This window comes from Molothrus ater, chromosome 25, assembly GCF_012460135.2.
Source record: "Molothrus ater isolate BHLD 08-10-18 breed brown headed cowbird chromosome 25, BPBGC_Mater_1.1, whole genome shotgun sequence".
NCBI classification, from domain to species: Eukaryota; Metazoa; Chordata; class Aves; order Passeriformes; family Icteridae; genus Molothrus; species Molothrus ater.
This window is the reverse complement of record NC_050502.2, coordinates 4,378,891-4,406,011: the sequence shown is the minus strand read 5'-3', so window position 1 is coordinate 4,406,011 and position 27,121 is coordinate 4,378,891. Positions and strand designations below refer to the sequence as shown.

The window sequence follows — 27,121 nt, the reverse complement described above, 5'->3', positions numbered from 1 at the left end:
TCCCTCCTCTTGGCCTGGCAGGAGGAAGGAGAGGAGGATGGTGTGACACAGCCAGGCACGGGACAATGCCTTGGTGTCACCTGCGTGGGGACAAAGGTCTGCGGCCAAGGGGGTGACAGCCGGTTAGGGGACAGGCCCCAGCCTTGTGCCCTGCACGTGGCAGCCCCATGGCTGTGCTGCTGGCACCGGGAATTGTGTGCCTGGCACAGCCGTGTGGGAGGAAATACTACAGGGCTGTCACCATGGGTGACGGTGACATCGCCAGTGACAGTGACACCGCGGGGCCAGCGGCTCTTGTGGCACCCTGAGCCTGCGGTAGCCGGTGGCTTGTGGCCGTGTCCCCTCTCTCGTCCCCAGCCCAATGTCGTGGACAGGGAGGTGTGGAGGAGCCGCTTGGGAATTGTCACTTGTGGAGACAGGAATTGTCATTTGTGAGAACTGGGAATTGTCACTCGTGGGAGTCAGGAATTGTCACTCATGGGAGTCAGGAATTGTCACTCATGGGAGTCGGGAATTGTCACTCGCGGGGACCCGCGGGGATGCGGGACATGGGGACCCTGCCCTGCCCGCGGGGCTGGCAAGGAGCAGCCTCAGGGGCCGGATCCCAACAGCGAATTCCCGCAGGAATTCCCGGGCTGCAGCTCCAGCCCCGCGCCCTGGGCTCCGCCACTGCTCCGTGCCTGGTTTGTCACTCGCTTTGTCACTCGCTTTGTCACCGGGCTGGTGACTCAGTTTCCCTGGCACAGCGCTGCTGCTGCCGCGCTCCGTGAGGCCTCAGCGCTTCCTGGGCGTTTTCCTGCTCCTTTCCCAGGACATTCCCCCCACTTTTATTCCCCACGTTTTTTCCCCCCGCCTCGCCCGATGGAGCCTGCGGGCTCCTTCCCCCTCTGCCCCTCCAGGAGCGAGGGGGTCTGGCTGTCACCGGGGTGTCCCCCGTGCCAGGGTTCGGCTCTGGAGTGTCCCCAAGGTGTGGCGGGGGTGGCACTGCGGGGTGCGGGGGGGCCCCTCCGGGCAGGGCAGTGTCGCTGTCCCCACCCCTGGCGGAGGAAGCGGATGCTGCTGCGGGAGGAGGGGACATCCCGCGGGTGCCACAGGTGGCTGTCCCCGGGTGCCACCGCTTCTGCTTTCGGCACCTGCAGCCGCCCGGGGCAAGGAGGGGACCCCAGCGTGGCCGGGGGAAGGGGACGGGTCCTCCTGAGTGTCCGGGGGTCTGTCCTGGCTGTCGCAAGCCTGGCCTTGTCCCCTTCTCCTCTCCGTGGCACCAGGATGGAGGTTCCGCCACCGTGACCTTCTGCCACCCTGCCCCTCCTCGCCCAGGGTGACAATCCCGGCTGGGATGTCCCCTGCCCCTCCGAGCCAGCCCCGAGCATGAGGTTTGTCCCCGTGCGCCACCTCCTTGTCTCCTCCCCCGCCGCAGGAGGTGACAGCCCCGCGGTGTCCCCTGCGGGTGGCCTCGCCCGGCGCCGCAGGGGTTAAGGAGGGAAGGCTTCCCTTGCCAGGGGTGTTGCTGGGAACGAGCAGGAGCGGGAGCCGCTGCCATCTGCACATTGCGATTTGGTGAGTGTGCAGGGGAGGGGCCCCCAGCGCCGCCGGGCCCCCCCCCCCTCCCCGCTGCCCGCGGTGGCTCCGGGGGGACACCGGGGACCCCACGAACCCCCCCGGAGCCGCTGTCACCGCGGGCTGCGCACCGCGTGCTCCACGTGGCCCTGTCCCACCAGCACAGCGACCCGGCTCAGCCCCGCTGTGGGGGTCCTGCCCCCTCCCTCCGTGCCCTCCCTGTCCCCAAGGCTGTCACTGTCCCCCCTGTCCCCTCCTTCTGTGCCCTCCCTGTCCCCAAGGCTGTCACTGTCCCCCCTGTCCCTTCCTTCTGTGCCCTCCCTGTCCCCAAGGCTGTCACTGTCTCCCCTGTCCCCTCCCTCCGTGCCCTCCCTGTCCCCAAGGCTGTCACTGTCCCCCCTGTCCCCTCCTTCTGTGCCCTCCCTGTCCCCAAGGCTGTCACTGTCCCCCCTGTCCCCTCCCTCCGTGCCCTCCCTGTCCCCAAGGCTGTCACTGTCTCCCCTGTCCCCTCCTTCTGTGCCCTCCCTGTCCCCAAGGCTGTCACTGTCTCCCCTGTCCCCTCCCTCCGTGCCCTCCCTGTCCCCAAGGCTGTCACTGTCCCCCCTGTCCCCTCCTTCTGTGCCCTCCCTGTCCCCAAGGCTGTCACTGTCCCCCCTGTCCCCTCCCTCCGTGCCCTCCCTGTCCCCAAGGCTGTCACCTGTGCCCAGTGCAGAGCCTGGTCCTGCATTCCCACTGGGAAGGTGTCTCCCTGCTCTCCGAGGGGCTGCAGGGGGGTCTGGTGCCTTCCCCAGCCCCCCCCCGGTGATGGCAGCACCCCAAGGGTCTCACCCCATGATTCCTGCCTGGATTCAGCCATTCCAGAAGATTTTCACCTCCCTCTGTGCCCATAGTCCCCCCCCGGTGATGGCAGCACCCCAAGGGTCTCACCCCATGATTCCTGCCTGGATTCAGCCATTCCAGAGGATTTTCAGCTCCCTCTGTGCCCCCAGCCCTTCCCCCGGTGATGGCAGCACCCCATGGGTGTCTCCCGGGGGTCTCTCCCTGGATTCAGCCATTCCAGAAGATTTTCACCTCCCTCTGTGCCCCCAGCCTCCCCGGTGATGGCAGCACCCCAAGGGTCTCTCCCGATGATTCCTGCCTGGATTCAGCCATTCCAGAGGATTTTCAGCTCCCTCTGTGCCCCCAGCCTCCCCGGTGATGGCAGCACCCCAAGGGTCTCACCCCATGATTCCTGCCTGGATTGAGCCATTCCAGAGGATTTTCAGCTCCCTCTGTGCCCCCAGCCCCGCTCCCAGAGGAGTGAGTGGAGTGTGAGGTGGGCAGGGAGGGCAGTGCGGCCCCTGCAGGGGCAGTTCCAGCCGGCAGGGCAGCAAAGGTGCTCCAAGGCCGTTCCTCTGCTCTCATTGGCTGCTTTGGCTCCGTTTGTCCATCTGTCCGTGCATCCTCTCTCATCCCACTGCGGATGCAGCTTCGGATTCCCAACGAGAAAAAATCTCAAACCTGAGCCAAGGAAGGGTAATTTTAGGGGAGTTGATTTTTTTCTTTTTTTTTTTCTTTTTTTATTATTTTTTTTCCCTTCCTCCCCACTTGGCAACATAAACAGCATCCCTGACAGCTTTACATTGAGTTTGCCATGGCAACCTCCGGCAGCCAAGTGTTCCCAACACCCCATTCCCAAACTGGGAGAGGAGATGGACCCTGGTGGGTGTTGCTGAGGGGGGCAGAGTGTGGGGCTGGGATCCAGGTGCCTGGGGAAGGTGATGCCACCTTGATCCACCTGATCCCAGCTGGGATCTGTGGCTCTGGGCAGGGAATGTGGTGGCTGGTGATGCTTCTCCTTGGCCTGGTGGTGGGAGATGTCCCAGCTGGGGCACGGATTTCATCAATGGAAGAACCTCCTGAGCTTGGGCAGGGATTGCTCCATCTCAGATCATCCGTGGGAGGATGGAGCAGTGCTCCCATCCAGGATCTGATCTGATATCCTGGGGCAGGAGGATCCCTGTCCTTACCCAGGGACCCAACCACGGCTGCTCCTGGCACGTGCCAGGCTCTTGGTGCCATCAGCAGTGCCACAGGCTTGGCAGCAGGGCCACCCACGCCGTGGCTGAAGTTGTCACTTGTGGCATCTCCAGCTGATTAATTTTCCCTCATCACTTTTCTCCAAGGTTGAATCCAGCAGGTGCTGGGGCTGGGGTGGTGGCCCTGGCCCTGGGCACTGTCCCTGGCAGGACAGAGGTGCCCCTGGCAGGACAGAGGTGCCGTGCTGCCGTTTATTATTCCGGGCAGGTTCAGCTGCAGCACCAGCTCCGCCGCTCCTCACCAGCTCCTCCTGCCTGGAGCCCTCACGCTTCTTCCTCCCCTCACACCCCTCTTCTTCCTCCCTTCACACCCCTCTCCTGCTCCTTCCTCCCCTCACACTCCTCTCCTTCCTCCCCTCACACCCCACCAGGCTCCACGTGGGTCCCCAGCTCAGGGATGGCATTTGGGAGGTGACACACACACACACAGCTGGTGTCACACAGGGAGCTCAGGTCCCTCTCCCACCTGGGCTGTTTTCTTCCCTCGGGGAGAGTTTGTTCCTCTCCAGGGCCTGGGGGCTCTGGGAATGGGTTCCCAGTGTGAAGGACAGAACGTGCTGGGGTCACTGGGAGCTCCTCAGAGCGATGGCTCTGATCCGGGTGGATCCCCTGGGAATGGGGCTGTGATCCCAAAAGGGCTGGGGGAGGATGCTCAGAGCAGACAGGAACCATCCCACACCTCAGTCCCAGGCTGGGATTGCAGGGTGGGACACAGTGATGGTGCTGGGTCCTTCCTTTCCCTGAAAGCAGAGTGGATTCCAAGCTGGAATCTCACAGTGGGACACAGGGATGGTGCTGGATCCCTCCTTTCCCCCCAGGATACAGCAAATTCCAGGCTGAAATCTCACAGTGGGACACAAGGATGGTGCTGGATCCCTCCTTTTCCCCCGGGACAGAGCAAATTCCAGGCTGGAATCTCACAGTGGGACACAGGGATGGTGCTGATCGCTGCTCCCTGAGCTCTGTCAGGGGTAATTAAGGGCTAGGCCGTTACAGTATTAATTAACTGTCTCCCTCTTAACCTCTGAGCGCTCCTCAGCTCCTCAGACAGCGCCGGTTGCTATGAAAGAGGAGGAAATGAGCGTGGTGGGGTGGGGGAATTAGCGTTTTTTCTCTTAATCAGCAGGAGCCTGCTTAATTGGGCCTGCCACCTCCTGCTTCCCGCTGCTGGGAGCTGCTGCCTTGCAGGGATGGATGAGCTCAGCTCCAGGAGCAGCCGTGGGATAACGGGGCTGGGGATGGGCAGGGATCCCTGCTGGATGGGGCAGCAGAAATGCTCTGGCCCGAGGAGTTTGGGTGTCCAGGAGCTGCAGTGTCCTCATCCCTGTGTCCTTCCATCCCTGTGTGTCCCATCTGTGTGTCCCCATCCCTGTGTCCCTATTCCTGTGTCCCATCCTTGTGTCCTTCCATCCCTGTGTCCCATCTCCATGTTCTTTCATCCCTGTGTCCCTATTCCTGTGTCCCATCCTTGTGTCCTTCCATCCCTGTGTCCCATCTCTGTGTTCTTTCATCCCTGTGTCCCTATCCCTGTGTCCTTCCATCCCTGTGTCCCTATCCCTGTCCTCCCCTCCCCGTTTTCCCCATCTCCATCTCCACCATCCCCATGCTCCACCATCCCCATTTTCCCTATTCCTGTGTCCCCCCATCCCCATTCTCCCAATCCCTGTGTCCCATCCCCATTCTCCCAATCCCTCTGCTCCCATCCCTGTGTCCCCATCCCCGTCTCCCATCCCTGTTCCCCATCCTGCCCCGCTCCCCCCTCCCTGCAGCCGGGGCACAGGTCTCTCCCGAGGTGGGGACATTCTTGTGGTGTCACTGCTGTCCCCGAGGTGCAGTTGGTGCCTGTGGCACCCTGATAGTGCCGGGAGCTGCCCTGGGGGTGCTGCTGGCGGGATAAGGAGGGCCAGGCAGGGGGGGTTTGGTTCTTTGGGGTTGTGCTGCCCCAGAGATTGAAAAGTCCCTGGGGCTGGGGCTGGAATTGGGGCAGTTTGGGCCAGGACAGTTTGGGACAGCCCTGGGGCTGGAACTGGGGCAGTTTGGGACAACTCTGGGGCTGAAATTTGGGCGGTTTGGGATGGGGCAGTTTGGGGCAGCTCTGGGACTGAAATTGGGGCAGTTTGGGACAACCCTGGGGCTGGAATCGAGGAAGTTTGGCATGGGGCAGTTTGGGACTGCCCTGGGGCTGGAATTGGGGCAGTTTGGGACTGCCCTGAGGCTGAAATCGGGGCAATTTGGGGCAGGGCTGTTTGGGATAGCTCTGGGGCTGGAGCTGTGGCAGTTTGGGGCAGCCCTGGGGCTGGAATTGGAGCAGTTTGGGATGGGGCTGTTTGGGACTGCCCTGGGCTGGAATTGGGGCACTTTGGGACTGCCCTGGGGCTGGAATCAGGGTTGTTTGGCATGGGGCAGTTTGGGGCAGCCCTGGGGCAGGAACTGGGGCTGTTCATGACAGCCCTGTGCTGATTTGGTGCCTTTCTGTGGGGTTTGTGAGGGCTGGTGCACCCCACGTGTTCTGGGATCAGCCGTGAACGTTCTCCCTCCTCCCTCCTGTCCCTCCCCAGCCTGCTCTGCCACCCCTGGGCCCCGTCTGGGGCGGATGCTGCTGGAGTGGCCGTTCCCCTGTTGTTCTTTATTTATTTTGCCCTCAGAAAATTTTTATTTTCTCTCCATGAGAGCCTCCCCTCGCAGCCTTTTTGCCTCTGGAGTGCCGGGAGCTTCCCTGGAGCTTGGGAACACAGCTAACCCTGGCTGACAAAAAGCCCTTTTTCCCTCTGGCCTGTGCTGTTCCCTTCATGTCCCTGTTTGTCCCTAGAACTCTGAGATGCCAGCAGGGAATCCCAGCCCCCAAATCCCTGAGGAATGGGGGAGCTGTGGGATGCTCGTGGTCCCTGCTTGGCTTGGTTGCAGTGTTTTTGGGGCTCCTCTCTCCTCGCTGGGGTGTTGTGACCTGGGTGGCAGCTCTTGGGGACACTGAGAGCCACTCGCTGCCCTCAGGGAGCCACCTCAGAACAAGTCATTAACGGAAAAACCTCAATTTCTGAGAAACTCTCAGGTTTTGGTGGTTTCTCTGCCACTTCCCTTTTCTATTTCGTGGTTCCTGTGGCATCTCCCAGCTGACGTAGAGCCCATGGGGTGCTGCAGCCCCTTTCTCTATTGGGGTATTGGGATATTGGGTCATTGGCATATCAGGATATCGGGGTATTGGGATATTGGGACATTGGCATATTAGGATATTGGGATATCAGGGTATTGAGATATTGGGATTTTGGGAATTTGGGATATTGGAACATTGGGATATTGTGAATTTGGGATATTAGCATATTAGAATTTTGGGATATTGGGATATTTGGATTTTGGTATATTGGGATTTTGGGAATTTGGGATATTGGGAATTTGGGATATTGGGATTTTGGAATATTTGAATATTGGGATATTGGGACTTTGGGATATTGGGACTTTGGGATATTGGGATATTTGGATATTGGGACATCAGGATATCAGGATATTGGGATATTGGGATTGTTCCCTACCTGCCAGCAGGGCGGGGAGCGATGCTCCGGCCCCCACGTCCTGCCCAGGGGAGGAAGCAGCTGTTTCCCACTGCTGAGGGGTATTTTTAACCCAAAATCAACGGGAGGGTTTGTCTGGGCTGAAAGTGAAGAACCACCTGGGCTCCTTTCCTGCCCGGCCCTGCAGCTGCGGCTTTTCCCTGCTCCACACTCCGAGCTCAACTTCTCACCCAGGAATTTCTGCCCAAACCACGCTGACACCGAATTCTCCCTAAAAATCCCCTCCTTGGGGCAGCGCCGCTCCCCTCTCCCACCCCATGGGGCGCCTCGCTCCTTTCCAAGCCCTCCTGACGCCGATATTTTTGTTTCCCACGGTTGTTTTCACAGCTCCAGTTGCTGTGGTATCCAGGGAGCCCTCCTCCTCCTCCTCCTCCTCCTCCTCCTCCCGCTGCAGGAGCTGCACGCCGGGCGTTGCTAAGGTCGCCTCCGCGGTAACATGCACATCCTGTTTACACCTTCATCCCGACAAGTTGGGCTCGGATAGAGCCGCCCGTTCCCCCCGGGAAGCCCCCAGGGAAGCCCCCAGGGAAGGGGCCACACGGAGCATCCCCCCCCGGAGCCGCCGGAGCCGCGAGCGAGGCCGCGCCGGGAGCGCCGCGCCGGTGGCACCGGCACCGTGACAAGATGACGAACAACGTGGCCGACCACCACCCCGGGAACTCGGTGGCTGAGGGCAACCATGAGGGGGACTTTGGGTGCTCCTTGGTGGAGCTCAGGAACCTCATGGAGCTGAGGAGCACCGAGGCCGTGGCCCGGATCAACGACTCCTACGGCGGCGTCCAGAACGTCTGCAAGAGGTTGAAGACGTCGCCGGTTGAAGGTGAGTGGGCTGGGGTTGTCACCTCCGGGGTTGTCACCTCCAGGATGGAGCCATGTGAAGGTGACACCCAATGGTGACACCCAATGGTGATGGCTCCCGTGGTCTGGGGTTGTCACCTCCAGGATGGAGCCACATGGAGCTGATGTCCAAGGGTGGTGGCTCCCAAGGTTTGGGGTTGTCACCTCTGGAATGAAGCCAGGTGAAGGTGACGCCCAACTGTGGTGGCTCCTATGGTCTGTGGTTATCACCTCTGGGGTTATCACCTCCAGGATGGAGCCATGTGAAGGTGACATCCAAGGATGGTGGCTCCTAAGGTCTGGGGTTGTCACCTCTTGGGTTGTCACCTCCGGGATGGAGTCATGTGAAGGTGACAGCTGAGGGTGGTGTCTCCCGTGGTCTGGGGTTGTCACCTCTGGGGTTGTCACCTCCAGGCTGGAGCCGTGTGAAGGTGACAACCAATGATGGTGGCTCCCAAGGTCTGGGGTTATCACCTCCAGGATGGAGCCATGGGAGGGTGACACCTGAGGGTGGTGGCTCCCGTGGTCTGGGGTTGTCACCTCTGGGGTTGTCACCTCTGGGGTGGAGCCATGTGAAGGTGACACCCGAGGGTGGTGGCTCCAGTGACTGTCCCGTGGTCTGGGATGGAGCCACACGAAGGTCACATCCAAGGGTGGTGGCTCCAGTGGCCATCCCATGGTCTGGGGTTGTCACCTCAGGGGCTGTCACCTCAGGGGCTGTCAGAGATGTGGGATGGGGTGAGGAGCTCCTCCCCACAGCCCAGGTGCTGCTCCAGCCCTTCCCCGTTTAATCATTTACGGAGTGGGAGGGGAGGTGTAAAGGTTGGAGGGCGTTGGTGAGGTGGCCAGGTGCCACCCGCAGCTGTTGGTGGCACTTTGGGCTAGGGACAGGAGCAGCGTGTCCCCAAAGTGGGTGGGGGATGCACCCAGGGATGGGGAGATGGGCCCAGGTCCCTCCTGCACTGAGGATGCTCCAAGGAAAACCTGGACACTGCAGCTGAGTGGTGGCAGTGACACCTGGGGTCACCTCTGGGAGGATCTCAGGGTGTCACCTCTGCCCTCACGGGCTGGGCTGGCTTTTGGGGTCCCCTCATCAGCCAGGCTGGTGGCACTGGTGGCACCTTGGCACAGCAGTGGAGCCTTCCCTGGCATTGGGGGGGTGCAGGGGGCAGAGAGCCCCTGATTCCAGCTCCAAGGGTTTTCCTGGAGCTGTGGGATGGGGGCTCAGCCCTAAAACTGTGGGATGGGAACTCAGCCCTAAAACTGGGATGGGGACTCAGCCCTAAAACTGGGATGGGAACTCAGCCCTAAAACTGGGATGGGAACTCAGCCCTAAAACTGGGATGGGACTCAGCCCTAAAACTGTAGGATGGGACTCAGCTCTGGAGCTGTGGGATGGGGACTTGGCCCTAAAGCTGTGGGATGGGGACTTGGCCCTAAAGCTGTGGAATGGGACTCAGCCCTGGAGCTGTGGGATGGTGGCAGCCCTAAAACTGTGGGATGGAGACTGAGCCCTAAAACTGTGGGATGGGGACTTGGCCCTAAAGCCGTGGGATGGGAACTCAGCCCTAAAGCCGTGGGATGGGGACTCAGCCCTGGGGCTGTGGGATGGGGGCTCAGCCCTGGGGCTGTGGGATGGGGACTCAGCTGTGACAATCTGTGGGATATTTTTAGTGCTGCAAGGGGGGGATTTGCAGCTTTCCAGCTGCGAGCGGGACCGGGAAGGACAGACAATATCGGGATGTCGTTAGAGAAGGGGGGGAAATCCCGGTGGAAATACAAAGCCCAGGTCACAAAACAATGTGCTCAGCCCTGCCAAAGTGGGATCAGGCTGCTTTGGGCTGGGAGGAGAGGCAGGAGGAGAACCTAAAAGGTTCATTTAGGGAAGGTGAAGGGTTCAGTCCCACCCCGATGCCCCTGGGGTGTCCCTCCCGTGGAGCTGAGCTGTCCCAAGTCCCAGAGAGCACAGAAAGTTTCTCTTCTCCAAATCCTCAGGGATTTTTGGGAAGAGCAAAATCCCAAGGGCACCTGTGGCACCTCTGTCTGACCCCACTGTTTGTCCCCATCCCCATTCTCATTGTCCCTCTGCTGATCACCCCTCTGGGGTGGCACAGGGCCTTGTCCTCCTGTCTGTCAGCCCGGGGTGTCCTGCCAGCACCCCTGTCCTGCTGTAGGATCCGTGCCCTGCAGTGCTCTGATCCCACCTGGATCCACGTGGCTCCTGGCCCTCGGTGCCACCCTGTGCTGCAGACCTGGCTGTCCCCTCTCCAGCCTGGCACTGTCCTCGTGGGCAAACGCTGTCCCCCAGAGCCCGCCTTGGGTGGCCCTTGGGGTCCCCACCCCCAGTGTCACTTTGGGGGCTGCTGGTTCTGGCAGCTCCAGCTCTGCCCCAGGAGGTGCCAGCAGACCCCAAACCCTCGGGGCTGCTCCCAAAGTGGCTTTGGGGTGGCGTGGGGTGTGACTCTGATGAGTCACCCGTGTCCCCTGGGTGCCAGCACAGCCACCCTGACTCACCCAGCCCCATTCCTGCAGGGAGGCTCCTTGTGCCACCCCACAGCCGCTGTCCCCAGGCAGATCAGGCACTGGTGACAGCTCCCTGCTGTCACATGTGACCTCCAACCAAAGTTTCTGCCCCATTTCCCTGCTAAACCTGACCCCAGAGCCTGCAGTGGCCCCATGGGTGGCACCTGCCCAGGGCTGCTGCTCTTTGTCACCTTCTAATCGCCCCCCCAGACTCTGTGGTGGCATTTGGGTGGCACGGGCTCCTTGTCACCCTCCCTGTGCCAGCACAGAGCCATCGAAACCCCTCCAGTTCCGGGGAGGGTGGGGCACAGCCCTGGGATCATTCCTGCTTTGGGATCCCTGGCTGCCCTGTGCTGTGGGACCATCCTGTGTCCCCGTGTGTCCCCACGTGTGTCCCCACGTGTGTCCCCACGTGTGTCCCCGCGGCTCCGTGGCCATGAGCCACATTTTCCACCCTCTGCTGGGGAATGGAGGCCGGGACATCCCAGGATCCTGCTCAGCCTCCTCGTCATGGCTGGGTGGGGACAGCGAGGCTGCTGTGCCAGCTGCCAGCTGTCCCCTCCCTGCAGCTGGGCTGCAGCCACAGCTGCGGGAGCGGGGCGGGATCGATCCTGCAGCTCCCTCCTGCTGCAGGGACACACGTGGGGACACATGGGGACACGGGGGCTGGCACGGGGGTGTCACTAGAGTGACACAGGGTGGGCAGGGAGGTGTCCCACACAGTGACATGGAGCTGGCACGGAGGTGTCCTCAAAGTGACAGGGGGCAGGCAGGGGGGTGTCTCCAGAGGGACACGGGGCTGTCACAGAGGTGTCCCCTCAAAGTGACATGGGGCTGACATGGGGGTATCCCACAGAGTGACACGGGGCTGGCATAGGGGTGTCCCCAAAGTGACATGGGGCTGGCACAGGAGTGTCCCCAGGGTGGCATGGGGCTGGCACAGAGGTGTCCCCTCAAAGTGGCATGGGGCTGACATGGGGGTGTCCCCTCAGAGTGACACGGGGCTGGCATAGGGGTGTCCCCAAAGTGACATGGGGCTGGCACAGAGGTGTCCCCTCAAAGTGACACGGGGCTGACATGGGGGTGTCCCCTCAGAGTGACATGGGGCTGGCACTGGGGTGTCCCACAGAATGACAAAGGGCGGGCACGGAGGTGTCCCACAGAATGACATGGGGCTGGCACAGGAGTGTCCCCAGAGTGACATGGGGCTGGCAGGGAGGTGTCCCCCAGGGTGACACAGGTCTGTCAGGAAGGTGTCCCCTGGAATGACTCAGAGCTGTCCCCTGCGTGCAGGACCTGGGTCCCCTGTCACTGCCAGGCTGCTCCAGGCACCACCAGGATGTGCCCAGGGCCATTCCTGGAGCATCCCGGGACCTGGCAGTGGCCCCGGGGACATCTTAAGGTGGAGAAGGATGGGATGGGGGGGTCCCTTAAGGTGGTGCTGGGGACACAGCTGTGTCACACTGCCACTGTCACCATCGCTGGCTCATGGCCTGGCACCCCACCAGCATTTATGGCATTATTAGGAGTGGCAGTGTCACTTTGCCACTGTCACCCACTGCGCCCTTCTAGGACCCTGTCACCATTTATGGCTTTGTTCGGGGTGGCTGTGTCACATTGCCACTGTCACCCACTGCTCCCTCCTGGTACCCCCCTCAACATTTATGGCTTTATTAGGGATGGCCGTGTCACCACTGTCACCCATTGCTGGCTCATGGGTTGGAACCCCCTCAACATTTATGGCTTTATTAGGGGTGGCCCTGTCACTTTGCTGCTGTCACCCATCACTCCATCCAACCCTGTCAGTATTTATGGCTTTATTAGAGGTGGCCACTTTGCCACTGTCACCCATGGCTGCTGGCAGGGCTCTGAAGGGGCTCAGGCTCCCTTTTATTCCCCATTTTCCCCCATTTTCCCCCATCCTCGCTCCCAGCTCCGTGTCCTGCTCCCTCCCTGTGTCCCACCCTTTCCCAGCAGCACCAGCCCAGATCCCAGCTTGGACCCAGTGTCCCCAGGGCTGGGAGAGGCTCCCACAGCTCCAGGGGCTGGCACAGGACAGGGCTCAGGTGGCCACGGGCACTGCCAGTGCCAGAATTGCCCAGATTTGCCCAGGATTGCCCAGGATTGCCCAGATTTACGGCTCATTTGATGTAAACAAGGCCACCGGTGCCAGCTGGCAGCACCTGGGCACTCGCCAGGCTGCAGCCTGGTGTCCCCTGCCTGGGGGTGACAGTGGCACAGCGCTGCTGCAGCCTGGTGTCCCCTGCCTGGGGGTGACAATGGCACAGCGCTGCTGCAGCCTGGTGTCCCCTGCCTGGGGGTGACAATGGCACAGCGCTGCTGCAGCCTGGTGTCCCCTGCCTGGAGGTGACAGTGGCACAGCACTGCTGCAGCCTGGTGTCCCCTGCCTGGGGGTGACAGTGACGTTTTCCAGGCTGTAGCCTGATACATTATTTATTTGTTTGTTTATATTTTTGGTTTGTTAATTATTTATAATTTATTTATTTATAATTTTGTTTTATTTGTTTATATTTTATATATTTCTATTTAATATTTTAATGTATTATTTATTTATTTAACTAATTCCTTTAATTTATATTTTGATTCATTTGTATTTTATATATTTATATATTATCTTTTAATGTATTATTCATTTAATTAATTTTCTTTGTTTATACTTTATTTATTTATATTTTATTTATCTATACTTTATTTATTTATGTTTTATAATTTATATATTATTTATTTATATTGTAGTTGTTTATACTTTATGTAATTTCTATTATTTATTTGTCTCTATTTATAGGTTTATTTTATTTATTTGTTTATACTTTATTTATAGTTTATTTCAATTTTATTTAATTTATTTTTTATACTTTATAGTTTATTTAAAATTTTATTTGTTAACTACTTTATTAATTTTTATTTTTATTAATCTTAATTTTCTTAATACTTCATTAATTTTATTTTTTAATTTTTATTTTTATACTTTTATAGTTTATTTAAAATTTTATTTGTTTACTACTTTATAAATTTTTATTTGTTTAAATCTTTATTTTCTCAATACTTTATTAATTTTTTTAAAATTTTTACTTTATTTATTTGTTTATACTTTATTTATTTATTTATTTATTTACACCTTGTCTCCCCTCTGCCAGCTCCTCACATTCTCCGGGACGGGCAGGGAGCTGCTCCTAGATGAATCCCACAGGGACAGCAGTGGGATTTACCCTCATCCCTGTTCTCCCCACCCCTCCAGGCCTGTCTGGGAACCCCACGGACCTGGAGAAGCGGCGTCAGGTCTTTGGCCAGAACTTCATCCCCCCCAAGAAGGCCAAGACGTTCCTGCAGCTGGTGTGGGAGGCGCTGCAGGACGTGACGCTGATCATCCTGGAGATCGCAGCCATCATCTCCCTGGGGCTGTCCTTCTACCACCCCCCGGGAGGGGACAACGAGCGTGAGTCCCTGGGCTGGGCACTTGGGTCTGCCCCCGTTCCTATGGGGGTATCCTGGGATCTGCCCGTTCCTGCTGAGGGGACTCTGGGATGGACCCATTCCCTGTGGGGATATCCTGGGATGGACCCATTCCCTGTGGGGATATCCTGGGATCTGCCCGTTCCTGCTGAGGGGACTCTGGGATTGACCCCTTCCCTGTGGGGGTATCCTGGGATCTGTCCCATTCCCTGTGGGGATATCCTGGGCTCTGCCCCATTCCCTGTGGGGATATCCTGGGATCTGCCCCATTCCCTGTGGGGATATCCTGGGATCGACCCATTCCCTGTGGGGATATCCTGGGATCGACCCATTCCCTGTGAGGATATCCTGGGATCGACCCATTCCCTGTGGGGATATCCTGGGATCTGCCCCATTCCCTGTGGGGGGGACTCTGGGATCTGCCCCTGTTCCCGGTGGGAGCAGGGGTTTGGGATGGAGACTCGTGAGATCTGCCTGGTTCTCTGTGGGGATATCCTGGGATCTGCCCTGTTCCCTGTGGGAGCAGGGGTTTGGGATAGGGGAATTGGGTGGTGGCACCTCCCCATCTTTGGGGTCTTTGGGGGAGGACCAGTTATCCAGTGGGGAGTTCTCTCCGGGCAGTGTGTAGGATTATCCAGTGGGAATTCTCTTGTGTGGGGTTATCCCAATGGGAATTCCCTTGTGTGGGGTTATCCAAGCAGGAATTCCCTGCTCCAAGCAGTGTTTGGGGTTATCCCATGGGCTCTCTCCCGGGCAGTGTGTGGGGTTATCCCATGGGAACTCTCTCATATGGGGTTATCCCATGGGAGTTGTCTCATTTGGGGTTATCCCATGGGAACTCTCTCATTTGGGGTTATCCACGGGCTCTCTCCCGGGCAGTGTTTGGGGTTATCCCATGGGAACTCTCTCATCTGGGGTTATCCCATGGGACTCTCTCATTTGGGGTTATCCCATGGGAACTCTCTCATTTGGGGTTATCCACGGGCTCTCTCCCGGGCAGTGTGTGGGGTTATCCCATGGGAACTCTCTCATTTGGGGTTATCCCATGGGAACTCTCTCATTTGGGGTTATCCACGGGCTCTCTCCCGGGCAGTGTTTGGGGTTATCCCATGGGAACTCTCTCATATGGGGTTATCCCATGGGAATTGTCTCATTTGGGGTTATCCCATGGAACTCTCTCATCTGGGGTTATCCCATGGAACTCTCTCATTTGGGGTTATCCCATGGGGACTCTCTCATTTGGGGTTATCCCATGGGAACTCTCTCATTTGGGGTTATCCTGGGCAGTGTGCGGGCAGTCCACGGGCGGCGTGGAGGACGAGGGCGAGTCGCAGGCGGGCTGGATCGAGGGCGCTGCCATCCTGTTCTCCGTCATCATCGTGGTGCTGGTGACGGCCTTCAACGACTGGAGCAAGGAGAAGCAGTTCCGGGGCCTCCAGAGCCGCATCGAGCAGGAGCAGAAGTTCACGGTGATCCGCAAGGGCCAGGTGATCCAGATCCCCGTGGCCGAGATCGTGGTGGGGGACATCGCCCAGATCAAGTACGGTGAGTGGGGCTGGGGCTGAGCTCCCCCCTGGGAGCCTCTGAAGCAGGGTAGAGATTTTCCAGAGTAGAAATCCGTTTTGATTTAGGGGAAATGCACGTTTTTGAGTTGAGTCTGTAGTTAGAAAACGGCCTGGTTGCAAAAGCCTAGGCTCAGAGAAACTGCTTCAGTGAAAGACAGGGATGAAGGGGAGGAGACAGAAAGTGATAGAGAGAGGCAGAGAGACTGCTGTGAGAGCAGGTCAGCCCGACCTAAGAATTCTTTCTGACAAAGAAGAACTAGCAGCAAATGTCACGTGAAATTCATAAAAGTGAATATGTATGGACCTGTTGTGAAGTTGTATGCGTGTGTGTATTTGAGAGGGGGATAAAAAGGGACCTGGAGTTCCCAGAGGTACCCACGTCATTTGAGGAGAACGATTCCCACATGTGTCCAGCGCTGTAATAAACACACCGGCTTTACAACTCTCACAAAAGTTGTGGAGTTTTGATTATCTCCACAAAACACCTCCTCCCCCCTTCTCCAGCCCTTCTTCCTTGAGGACAAGCAGCAGCTCCTCTGGTTGCTCCATGGAAATGGTGCCTTGGAGGTGATGGAGCTCCATGGCAGCATTTTCATGGAGTAACCAGCTCCAGTAACCAGTGGAGCTCCATGAGCTCACTCACCTTCTCTTTTTGGCCTGGAGCTTTAAGGAGCTCCTGGATCAGAATTAATTAACTTTATTAGTTTGTGTTAGTCTATTTTCCCAACCTTGTCCCTGTTAAGGCTATTTCCTTATCCAGGAGATGTTGAGGAATATTTCCTTGCCCAGGAGATGCTGGGGAGTGTTTCCTTATGCAGGAGGTTTTGGGGAGTATTTCCTCATCCAGGAGATGCTGGGGAATATTCTGTTATCCAGGAGATGTTAGGGAATATTTCTTTATCCAGGAGATGTTGGGGAGTATTTCCTCATCCAGGAGTTGTTTGGGAGCATTTCCTCATCCAGGAGATGCTGGGGAATATTTCCTTACCCAGGAGTTGTTGGGGATTATGTCCTTGGCCTGGAGGCACTGCTGGATGTTTCCTTATCCAGGAGCTGCAGCCCTTGGGATCAATCAGGCCCTGCTCCTCGTTTCCCAGGGGGAATATTCCTCCCATTCAGGAAGGAGATTGATCCAACACAGTGTGTGTTTTCCCAAGGGCCTGATTCCATTCTTGGCAGGTGGATATGGTGGATTTTGGATGCATCAGGAGCTCTGGGAAGGATTCATTAAAACCAGATGGGGAAGCACCGAGCAAAATCCTCCCCAGGAGTCTCCAGCGAGGATTTGGGAGCTCTTGGATTTCATTTGATTGCACCTGTCCCTCACAAACCCCACCTGCTGCTTCTCTTCCCTCTAGAGCTGCTCTGAGCCTGAGTTTTGGATCCTTTTGGAGCATTCCTGGGATGGGGCAGGCAGGGCTGAGCCCAGGCTGGGCTGATCCCTGGTTTTCCTCCTGTCCAGGTGATCTCCTGCCAGCGGACGGGATCCTGATCCAGGGCAATGACCTGAAGATAGATGAGAGCTCACTGACCGGGGAGTCAGACCAGGTGAAGAAATCCATGGATAAAGACCCCATGCTGCTGTCAGGTGAGGGTTCTGGGATGGGATCAGGGTGGGCCCTGCTCTCAGGGACGTGTCCAAGGCCAGGCTGGACGGGATTTGGAGCAATCTGGGACAGGGGAAGTTGTCCCTGCCCGTGGCAGGGGGTGGAACAGGATGGGGTTGAAGGTCCCTTCCAAGCCAAACCAGTCTGGGACTCTGTGGGATGGGAGCTGGGAGTGTCACCTGTGTGCCCATGGCATTGCTGCCCTGCCAGGTACCCACGTGATGGAGGGCTCGGGCAGGATGGTGGTGACTGCCGTGGGCATCAACTCCCAGACTGGCATCATCTTCACCCTCTTGGGAGCAGGAGGAGAGGGTGACGAGGAGAAGAAAGTGAAGAAAGGTAAGAAAATGCCCTGAACCTGCCTTTTTTCCCTCCTTTCTCCCTTTCCTGGGAAGCATCCACAGGCTCCTCCCACATGGGGTCAGCTCCCCTGGCCCCGGCAGGATCAGGGAGAGGTTGGGGATCTATCCCTGTCCCCTCCACCTGGTCCCTCCATGCTCCCAGACCTCTTTGGGACCCTTCTCCAGCACCCTCCTCTCCATCCTGGAGCTGTGGGGTTTGGGGGATCAAGGATCCCCTGGGAAGAGGGGCTGGTGGCAACTCCCCTGCTGTGCTCCTTGCCCACCCCGTGGTGGTGGGAAGGTGAGTCCTGGGTGCCCACAGGGTCTTTTTAGCCCATCCAAACCCTGCAGGACTTGGCTGAGGATCTCCTGAGCATTCCCTGAGCTCCCTGGGGGAAAGGAGGGGACGGCAGGAGGCAGAGGAGGGCTGGGACAGCAGCCAGGCTGAGGTGTTCCCATCGTGCTGGGACTGGAGCACTCTCCCGTCTCAGCTTTCACATCCAGCTGCTTATTCCCAGCTGGGGAAGCTCCCTGTGTCCCTGATGCCCTGCTCAGCAGGTTTGGCCTCACTGGGATCAGGCGCTGGCAGCAGCATCAGGCTGGCACTGCCAGCTGCTCCGGCATCCCCGCGCCAGGGAGCCCTTCCCGGGAGGCGATGCCAGGCGGGAGAGGCTCCTGGGCTGTGCTGGCTGCAGCTCCCAGCTCTGGGTGTGGATCCTGCCTTCCCCAGCTCTGAGCTGGATCCTGCCTTCCCCAGCTCTGGGTGTGGATCCTGCCTTCCCCAGCTCTGGGTGTGGATCCTGCCTTCCCCAGCTCTGAGCTGGATCCTGCCTTCCCCAGCTCTGGGTGTGGATCCTGCCTTCCCCAGCTCTGAACTGGATCCTGCCTTCCCCAGCTCTGAGCTGGATCCTGCCTTCCCCAGCTCCCAGCTCTGAGCTGGATCCTGCCTTCCCCAGCTCCCAGCTCTGAGCTGGATCCTGCCTTCCCCAGCTCTGAGCTGGATCCTGCCTTCCCCAGCTGTGAGCTGGATCCTGCCTTCCCCAGCTCCCAGCTCTGAGCTGGATCCTGCCTTCCCCAGCTCTGAGCTGGATCCTGCCTTCCCCAGCTCTGGGTGTGGATCCTGCCTTCCCCAGCTCTGAACTGGATCCTGCCTTCCCCAGCTCTGAGCTGGATCCTGCCTTCCCCAGCTTTGAACTGGATCCTGCCTTCCCCAGCTCTGGGTGTGGATCCTGCCTTCCCCAGCTCTGAACTGGATCCTGCCTTCCCCAGCTCCAGGATTTGGGAGCTATGGAGCTCCCACCATTCCCAGTGCCGCTATCAGGACAGGGTGCCCTGAGAGTGGCACTGGGAATGGCACTGGGAATGGCACTGGGAATGGCACTGGGAGCCACCCAGTGCTTGGAGCTTTCCCAGCCTTCAAGCTCAATGTGTCTGGGAGCAGAGCAGGTCCAGGGGGTGCCACCAGTTTGTCCCCACTGGAGCTGTGGGGTGACATAAAGCCCTTGTCACCTGAGGCTGGTTGAGGTGCAGCAGCCCTGGGCAGCCCCGTGTGCCACCTGGACAGATTTTGGGGGTCACACCTCCCTGCTCTGGGTCTGGTGCTGCCCATGGTGGGGGACAAGTCTGTGCTTCCCATCTGGATCTGGTGGCAGCAGGAGGGAGGGACCTGGAGCTGCCAGGAGGGTTTTTTCTCCTGAAAATCTGCTCTGTGGCTTCTCCTCCTGAAAATCTGAGGCACCTCCAGCACCCTCGAGGCACTGCTGGGGTTTGGGGGTGATTTACAGGTGGGGAGAAGCAGAATCCTTGGGACAGGGGTGCCCAGGGCAGCCTGGGAGCTGCGGAGCCTCGAGCTGTGTGTGGACCAAGGCGCGGTGTCCAGAGGGTGACCACTGGAGTGGCCCCTGGGAGCATCCCAGCTGGATGGGGAATGCGGCTCCTTGTGCTCAGCCCTCCCCCCTTTCTCTCTTTGAACAGGTAAAAAAAGCGGAGCCCCCGAAAACCGCAACAAAGGTAACGCCAGCCTCTCCATCCTTTGAACCAGCACCACACTAACTACCAGGCATTCCTCCTTCCTTCTTTCCTTCCTCCTTCTTCCTTCCTTCCTTCTCCTCATCAGTCTGTGCTCTTTGCTGCTCCGGCGGGACTCTCGCCTCGTTTCTCCAGGACAGGGTGCAACGGTCCCGTGGTGTCCCCAAAACCCCAACCCAAGGCAGGGGATGCCGTGCTGGGACTGCCCAAAACCAGAGGCCAGACCGAATTAAGGGAATCAAAAGCAGTTTTATTTATTGAAGGGCCTTCAGGTGCATTTAGGGCAGATGAAGCCCACCCAGAAATGGACCACGGGTCACGGGGTTTTCACACTTTTAAATCCATTTGCATATTGGGGGTTAATCTGCCAATTACAGCTGCAGGTAATGAAGCCATTGACACCAAATTTGCTCCCCCAACTCCCTTTTGCTCCCATCTCTCAGGGCCTGACCAGTGAGGTGGTGTTGATTCCCAGGCCCGGAGAGGAATTGTGTAAAAATGGGAAAGCAGCAGCTGACACTGTGTGTGGAGTTTAGAGTCATACACTAAAGAACTGCAGGATTATAAATGTATGGAAAAGATAAAAGCTAAAGTCCTAAGGCATCACTGGAATGAACCTTCCTGCTGTTCCTGCATGGGGAAGAGCCATTTTTCAGGGAGGACTCCTGGTGGAGCATCCCTTTCTTGGGATGCCTCCATGACTCCCAGCAGGGATTTGGTGGTTTAAAGCTGTCCCTGCACAGGGTTGGTGTTCAGGGCAGAGCTGGAGGTGCCCTCCTGGCATTCCTGGGATGAGATCTCCCCCAGGGCCTGGCCCATGGGACGCTTGCACCCTGTCCTGCCATGGCCTCGACTCCGTGAGCGTCTCCTCACCAGTGTTTCTCACCCTGTTCTTTGCAGGCTGTGGAGGAAGCCCCATTTCTGCACCTCTCTCTCCACCCCTCTCTCTCTCTCTCTGTTTCTCTCTCTGTTTCTCTCTCTCTCAGCAGTTTTGAGTTGCCCTCCTTGAGTCAGCTCTGTCCGGGTGCTTTGTTGTGTCCGTGTCGGGTCTCTTGTCACCGTGGAGCTGCTCCGGGGTGGCCTCCAGCCCAGGAGGGGACAGGACACCCCCAGGGGGTGGCCCTGGGGCCACTGCTGCTCCTCCAGCTCCACCAGCTCAGGAGGAGCCTCTGCTGGGCTGCCCATCCCTCTCCAAAGCTGCCAGGCTTGGGTTTGCCCAGGGCAGCCTTCCAGCTGGGTTAGCCCAGTTTTAGGAATGGGAAGCTGGGCTGTCTCGGGTCCCAAAGGCGTGGTGGACGGCTCCAGGCTGGGATTGGAGGATTCCTGGCTCCCTGCTCTTCAGTCTCCATCCCAATTTCTAACCCTCCCCTCCATCTCACCCCCTCCGTCGCTTCCCTGGCGAGCGATTCCTGCTGGGCTGCCCACAGGGCACTGCAGGGGTGGCACTGGGGGAACTGGGGACACTGGGGCATCTCTGGGCTCATTCCAAAGCACTCCCAATCCTCTGCAGGCTTAGAGGCTGGAAGAGAACCCCAAAATCTGGCCTAGAGGGTCTCTTGCAGAGGTGTGATGAGTGCCAGAGTCACCTCTGAGGATCCCTGATCCGTGGGCAGAGGGTAGATGACAGAAAAGCACCCCGGAGAGAGGTGGCAGGGCCTGGACACGGAGCTTCCATGTGCTCGGACGCGTGTGTGGTCGGGAGTGGTTCTTGTCCTGGATTTCTCTCTCTCTCTCTCTCTCTGCCACCACCATCCTCCTCCGTGGTGTCCTCCAGCCTGGCCTGGGCCTCTCCTGTTCACACGTGGTGTCTTCTTTTGCCCCCCGGGCTGTAGCTAAAACTCAGGATGGTGTGGCCTTAGAGATCCAGCCCCTGAAGAGCCAGGAGGGGGTGGAAAATGAGGAGAAGGAGAAGAAGAAGGTGAAGGTGCCCAAGAAGGAGAAGTCGGTGCTGCAGGGGAAGCTCACGCGCCTGGCGGTGCAGATCGGGAAGGCAGGTGAGTGACAGTGACAGTGACAGTGACCCCAGAGCTGGTGGGGAAGGGCTGACCCTGTCCCCTGTGTCCCCTGACCTCGTCCTCGTCCCCAGGGCTGATCATGTCGGCCATCACCGTCATCATCCTGGTGCTCTACTTCGTCATCGACACCTTTGGGGTGCAGAAGCGGCCCTGGCTGGCCGAGTGCACCCCCATCTACATCCAGTACTTCGTCAAGTTCTTCATCATCGGCGTCACCGTGCTGGTGGTGGCCGTGCCCGAGGGGCTCCCGCTGGCCGTCACCATCTCGCTGGCCTACTCTGTCAAGGTGAGACCTGGGCGTGAGGAGGGACTGTTGGAATATCACCAATGTTGTGGCCAGCACGTGCCTGAGCTTGTCTGGCCCTGCTGCTGAACCAAACAGTGGCCACTGTGGTGTTTGACCCCACAGACACTTTTGCCTGCCTGGGTGTGTGGTGTTTCACCCCACAGACACTTTGGGCTGCCTGGGTGTGTGGTGTTTCACCCCACAGACACTTTTGCCTGGCTGGGTGTGTGGTGTTTGACCCCACAGACACTTTTGGCTGCCTGGGTGTGTGGTGTTTCACCCCACAGACACTTTTGCCTGGCTGGGTGTGTGGTGTTTGACCCCACAGACACTTTTGGCTGGCTGGGTGCTGCAGCTGGGCACTGCAGACAAGTCCAGGCCTGCAGGAGCTCTGGTGGTGCTGGGATGGAGCTTCCCCCCATAACAGGGGCTGCTCCTGGGGTTTCCCTCTGTGGAGAAGCTTTAAGGGGATGGTGAAGGAAAGGAGTCGGTTCTGATGGAGGGTTTGGATCCAGAGCTTTATTCTGGCCCTCAGGCCTCTGAATGCAGCACCAGCTCCAACAGAACTCCCTGAGCCCGTGGTTGCTGCTCCTTTAACCCCGGGGAGAGGGGCAGGGAAGGGGCAGGGAGCCACCAAGCAGGGACAGGAGGGGAGGGACAAAGGGACAAAGGACACCTGGATGGCCCAAGGCCCCCCAGGGGTAGAGGGCATCCTTTGAATCTGCCAATCCCTTCTGGAATTCCAGGATTTCAGTGCTGGGAGGGGAAAGGAGAGGTGACTGACACACCTGGGAGGGAATTATCAGGGGAGGGACCTGAGGTTCTGAGGTCCCCCTGAAAGTAGTTCATGCTTTCATGTACAGAATTGTTTTGTATATAATTATAACTTGAGTCTTAGAATTAGAAAGTACTTCTATTCAAAGCGATGCTGAATGGCCTTGGTCCCAGGCTTTTAATCAGTATTTTTCCAGCTGAAATTCAGTAATTTCCAGTAATTTTCCAGCTGAAATTCAGAAAGTTGTCTTTATCAGTATATATGAGCACAGTTTTCTGATCAGTGACTGGATGAATTTCGAAGTGGCAAATACACTGTTCAGTGTCTAGACACACATCCTGGGCACTAATAGTATTGCTTTCACAAATGAATCCCAGCTGTTCTCTAGTAATGCAGGATTCTAAGTTTGCTGTTTGCTACTTTTCATTCACTTTTCGTGCCCACACCCTATGTTCTGAAGGGTAGAGTGTGACACTGTTCACAAGAGTTTTTAAATTAGAACAAAGATCTGACTCCATGTTTCAGGAGGCTTAGTTTATTGTTTTATGATATATATTACATAAAACTATATTAATAGAAAAAAAGTTCTCATCAGAAAGCTAACTAAGCTAAGAATAGAAAAGAATTATAACAGAAGTTTGTGGCTCAGACAGAAAGCTTGAGCCAACTGAGCTGTGATTGGCCATTAATTACAAACAACTCCATGAAACCAATCACAGATCTACCTGTTGCATTCTACAGCAGCAGATAATCATTGTTTAATCATTTTGTTCTTGAGGCCTCTCAGCTTCTCAAGAGGAGAAATCCTAAAGAAAGGATTTTTCATGAAAAGATGTCTGTGACTGTAGAGCACTGTTTTTGATGATTTAATCTTAGTGCAGTGATGGGATGGATAATGTAAACAGTGGAATTATGGATGGTAAGCACAAAGGCAGTGGCTACATTAGAAGCAGGATCATAGGTGAAATTTACTACAGCCTACCAGGATTGAAACTTCTTTTCAAAATCAATTGCATTGTCACAGACAACTTCCTGAAAGGGACGGGGGTGGCAGGGGTGAGGCCAGCCCTGACCCTTCTCGCTGCTTGCAGAAAATGATGAAGGACAACAACCTGGTGAGGCACCTGGACGCCTGCGAGACCATGGGCAACGCCACGGCCATCTGCTCGGACAAGACGGGCACGCTGACCATGAACCGCATGACTGTGGTGCAGGCCTACGTGGGGGACACCCACTACCGCCAGATCCCCGACCCCGAGGCCATCCTGCCCAAAACCCTGGACCTCATCGTCCACGGCGTGGCCATCAACTCTGCCTACACCTCCAAGATCCTGGTGAGCTGCGGCACCAAAGCTTGGGGGCGTCCTGATGACTTGGGAGGGTGCCTGGGAACTCAGGCTGGACAGAATTAAAGGAATAAAGTAGGGTTGATTAAAATATAGTGAGAGTGACCCCAGAGCTGCTGGGGAAGGGCTGTTCCTGTTCTCTGTGTTCCCCTCACCTTGTCCCCTGTCCTACCTGCCCAAGGTGAATCTCCAAGAATCTTGGGCAGTACAAGAGCCCGGCCGTGGCTCCACCCAAAGATGGACACCTGGTCATGAGTTTTCACACTTTTATAAGTTTTGGTCCATGTCCAAATTGGGGTTAATTGTCCAATCACAGCTCCAGGTTGTGCAGTCCCATCCTCCCAGTTTGCTCTTCTCAATTCGCTGTTGTTTGCACTTTTTGGGGCTGAAGCTGCAGCAGTGTCCTTGGTTCTGGGGCTGGAAAAGGATTGTTTGGTGTGGCTGAGCTGTGAGGAGAACATGTGAAGTTCAGAGTCATATCCTAGTGCAGTACAGAGTCTGGAAAATACGAAAGCTTAAACTTAAGGCATTGTTCCATCCATCCATCCATCCATCCATCCATCCATCCATCCATCCATCCATCCATCCATCCATCCATCCATCCATCCATTGTTCCATCCACCATTCCATCCATCCTTCCATCCATCCTTCAATCCATTGTTCCATCCATCCTTCCATCTATCATTTCATCATTCCACCCTGTTCCACACCCAGGTTTGGCATCCTTCATCATTTCTCCCTCCTTTTTGCAGCCACCAGAGAAGGAAGGGGGGCTGCCCCGCCAGGTGGGCAACAAGACCGAGTGTGCCCTGCTGGGCTTCGTGCTGGACCTGAAGCAGGACTACCAGGCCGTGCGCAACGAGGTGCCCGAGGAGAAGCTCTACAAGGTCTGGAACAGAATAGGAATTTACCAGGGTAGAAATCCATTTTGGATTTAGGCGAAATCCATTTTGGAATTAAGTGAAATGTGCTGCTTTGCATTATTGAGTCTGGAGCTTGCTAACAGAGATGAAATGTGCTGTTTTAACTTGTTTGGTCTGTTAACTCTGCTGTGCTCGCAAACTGCCTCAGCTAAGGAAAAAGAATGGGAACTCCTAAACTAAAAAGGGAGATAAGAGGGGCCCCTTGAACTTTGAAACAAAGGCGAGAGCCAAAGCTGAAGCTGCAAGAGTCTGACAGAGTGACCAGAGAGTTCTCTGTACAAGGAATAATAGCAAATTGTAACTCAAAACCAGTAAAATGAATATACATAAACCTATAATGAATAGGACCTATAGAACCTATATGAACCTATAATGAATATACATAAACCTATAATGAATAGGACCTATAGAACCTATATGAACCTATAATGAATATACCTAAACCTATTGTGAAACTCTGTGCAAGTAAAGGGGATAAAAAAGGATCGGGAATTCTCAGGGGTGTCCTTTAGGAGGAACAACCCCACATATATCCAGGGCTGTAATAAATACCAGCTGTACATCTTTTACAAGTTGTGGAGTTAAGTTTTGGGGTTTTTTTTCCCCACAAATCAGGTCTACACCTTCAACTCCGTGCGCAAGTCCATGAGCACCGTGCTGAGGAACAGCGGCGGCGGCTTCCGCATGTACAGCAAGGGCGCCTCCGAGATCATCCTGCGCAAGTAAATCCTGCTCCTGCCCCATCCCCTGGGCATCCTGGGCATCCCACGGGGCAAGGGGGCATGGGCGTGGGTGCTGGGAGGTGCCCAGTGGGGTTTGGGAAAGCTGGAGGGAAAGGGGGTGTCCATACAGGGTGCCAGGAATGGGTTTGGGAAAGTTGGAGGGGGCTGTGAAAAAGGGACAGCCCGTTTGTAGATGGGGTGCTGGGAATATGGCAAGGAGTTTTTGAGTGGATTTGGGAAAGCTGGAAGGAGCTGTGGGAGGGGAATGCCCCCTTTTCTGTGGATGAGGTGCCAGGAATGTGCCAAGTGTTTTTTGGGTGGATTTGTGAAAGTTGGAGGGACTTGTGGAAGGGGAATGTGCCCCTCCCTTTTTGTGGATGTGGTGACAGGAATGTGCTGAGTGTTTTTTGGGTGGGTTTGGGGAAATTGGAAGGGGCTGTGAAAAAGGGACAGCCCCTTTGTGTAGATGGGGTCCCAGGAATGTGCTGAGCGGTTTTTGGATGGATTTAGGAAATCTGGAGGGAGCTGTGGAAGAGGTTGTGTCCCTTCTATAGGTGGGGTGACAGGAATGTGCTGAGAGTGTTTTGGGTAGGTTTAGGAAATCTGGAGGGGGCTGTGAAAAAGGAACAGCCCCGTTTTTGTGGATGGGGTGCCAGGAATGTGCCAGTGCCTCACTCAGCTCCCGGTCCCCTCAGGTGCACCAAGATCCTGGACAAGAACGGCGAGCCGCGGGTGTTCAAGGTGAAGGACAGGGACGAGATGGTGAAGAAGGTGATCGAGCCCATGGCCTGCCACGGGCTCAGGACCATCTGCCTGGCATTCCGGGACTTCCCTGCGGACGCAGAGCCCGACTGGGACAGCGAGAACGAGATCCTGTCTGACCTGACCTGCATTGCTGTGGTGGGGATCGAGGATCCCGTACGGCCCGAGGTACCAAACCCCCCCTGGCCTGTGCTGTTCCTGGCCCTTTTCCTGCTGCTCAGGGCTGGGATCCCCTCAGGAACTCCAGCAGTTCCTCTGTGCCCATCCCTGCTGTGCCCCCAAGGAATTCCAGCAGCTCTTCTATGTCCCCAGTGTGTTTAAATAAAGACTGGAGATGGCACTTGGTGCTATGGTCTGGTTGAGGAGTTAGGGCATAGGTTGGACTCGATGATCTTAGAGGTCTCTTCCAACCTCATTCTGTGATTCTGTGAACTCCAGCAGCTCCTCTGTGCCCACCCCTGGTGTTCACCCAAGGAATTCCAGCAGCTCCTCTGTGTCCATCCCTGATATTCCCCCAAGGAATTCCAGCAGCTCTCCCTGCTTTGCCCCCAAGGAATTCCAGCAGTTCTTCTGTGCCCATCCCTGATATTCCCCCAAAGAATTCCAGCAGCTCCTCTGTGCCCATCCCTGCTGCAGGCATTTCTCTCCCATTTTTGGACAAAACAATGGCAGCGTGTTCCTACCCAAAATTCCCAGTCCTTGTGTTCTGTGCTGCT

The 27,121-nt window shown here is 56.7% G+C and overlaps 1 protein-coding gene across 3 annotated transcripts in view; it reads left to right on the top strand.

Annotated features, from left to right (window-relative positions):
* Positions 1 to 27,121, top strand: part of ATP2B4 (ATPase plasma membrane Ca2+ transporting 4) — a 61,403-nt gene that overhangs the window by 15,359 nt on the left and 18,923 nt on the right. For 2 of the 3 annotated variants that reach the window (XM_036398210.2, XM_036398209.2), the window contains exons 2-13: positions 7,529 to 8,021; positions 13,821 to 14,018; positions 15,323 to 15,580; positions 17,063 to 17,188; positions 17,418 to 17,546; positions 19,523 to 19,558; positions 21,409 to 21,570; positions 21,663 to 21,877; positions 23,744 to 23,986; positions 24,751 to 24,885; positions 25,537 to 25,643; positions 26,339 to 26,573. In XM_036398210.2, coding sequence (XP_036254103.1) covers positions 7,826 to 8,021; positions 13,821 to 14,018; positions 15,323 to 15,580; positions 17,063 to 17,188; positions 17,418 to 17,546; positions 19,523 to 19,558; positions 21,409 to 21,570; positions 21,663 to 21,877; positions 23,744 to 23,986; positions 24,751 to 24,885; positions 25,537 to 25,643; positions 26,339 to 26,573 — 2,040 coding nt within the window. In that variant the 5' untranslated portion in view covers positions 7,529 to 7,825. The remainder of the gene's footprint in view (positions 1 to 7,528; positions 8,022 to 13,820; positions 14,019 to 15,322; positions 15,581 to 17,062; positions 17,189 to 17,417; positions 17,547 to 19,522; positions 19,559 to 21,408; positions 21,571 to 21,662; positions 21,878 to 23,743; positions 23,987 to 24,750; positions 24,886 to 25,536; positions 25,644 to 26,338; positions 26,574 to 27,121) is intronic. The other variant, XM_054517298.1, reaches the window with a different exon arrangement.